Source organism: Chrysochloris asiatica, unplaced genomic scaffold (genome assembly GCF_000296735.1).
Source record: "Chrysochloris asiatica unplaced genomic scaffold, ChrAsi1.0 scaffold00341, whole genome shotgun sequence".
NCBI classification, from domain to species: domain Eukaryota; kingdom Metazoa; phylum Chordata; class Mammalia; order Afrosoricida; family Chrysochloridae; genus Chrysochloris; species Chrysochloris asiatica.
The window spans coordinates 556,353-557,549 of NW_006408859.1; the positions used below are offsets into that span (position 1 = coordinate 556,353).

Below are 1,197 nucleotides of genomic sequence, written 5' to 3' on the forward strand. Positions count from 1 at the left end.
GTTGGTACAAGCCACAGCAAGGATGCCTCAGCCTCCTAGATCTCGACAGATAGAAAGCTAACATGCTGTCCAAGCCACAGTATGTTGGTTCTTTTTATGTCAGCAGCTTAGCCTAGTTCCTAAATGACTCAGACATATCCTTTACATATCTTCCAAGGAGCAAGAGAAAAAGTATGAAATAACAGCTATTAAAATTTTAAACTGTAAAATTTTTAATTAAATTGTAAATTTCAGTGGCAATGTTTCCATTGACTGTAACTACAACAAAGAAGAGATGATGCCCTTTAAACAGTTTCCATAGATTCCTCCAAGGGCTGGAGTAGTGGATAAATTAAAAGAGGATTCTTGAGGGGAAAAGCTATCAAACAGCACCTCAAGTTTTACAATCTCACCAAACATCCAGACGACTGTGGAAAAGACATTGCTCCCACCTTGTAAATGAACACCTAACACAGTAAGAATCTTCACAACGGGACATGCACCAGCCCTTCACAAGTAAGGTTTTCCCTCCTTTCCTTCCTCTCTGTTGTAGGGAGGCTGTGAGGCCAGGGAGGAAGGCAGGATAAGAACAGCTCAGAATAGAAACTACAACATCTTCCCGGTGTTTTATTTTTACTTTTTGTCTGGATACTCACAGGGTGGAGCAGTGGGGGGTGGGGTTCCCGCAGAGCCCTTGGTGGTGGGTTCAACTTCCTACTGATAAAATGGCATCAAGGGTCCCCATCGGTACAAGATAGGGACCTTGGGCATGTGGTGATGAGGACAAGAACAGCCAGGCAATAGGAGGTAGCCTTTGTCTTCTTCTGCAGCAGGTTGGTGCTCAGACTCCAAGAGGCATGGTAAGTCAGCACTCTGGTGAACCAGGTCAGGATGGTCCTGGGTCAGGTGCAGAACTTGGGAAGTCGGGTACTTGGCATGGCAGCTACTGGTGAACTTGTTCTGGTCCTCTGCCGTGGCTGCACCATCTGGTGGCGGAAAGAAGCCGGGTTGCCCCAAGTCTTTGGCAGTCATGTGACGTCTTTTGAAGGCTGGGTATCCATCCACCAGTTTGGGGTTGGGGCTGGGGATGACCCTGTAAAACTCTTTGGCCCGGAGTTGAGCATCAAGCTTCACCTGCTGTGGAACCAAATCAGGAATGAGTGGAGAGCTGAATGAGAAGAAAAACAAATGTGGCTTCCCTTGAAAGTTTCTAAGGCA

The 1,197-nt window shown here is 46.6% G+C and overlaps 1 protein-coding gene across 1 annotated transcript in view; it reads right to left on the bottom strand.

The window, feature by feature from the left end:
* Positions 1–693: 693 nt before the first annotated feature.
* The window catches only part of TEX37 (testis expressed 37), a 4,718-nt gene continuing 4,214 nt past the window's right edge, over positions 694–1,197 (bottom strand). The window contains exon 3 of the mRNA XM_006875870.1: positions 694–1,116. Coding sequence (XP_006875932.1) covers positions 694–1,116 — 423 coding nt within the window. The remainder of the gene's footprint in view (positions 1,117–1,197) is intronic.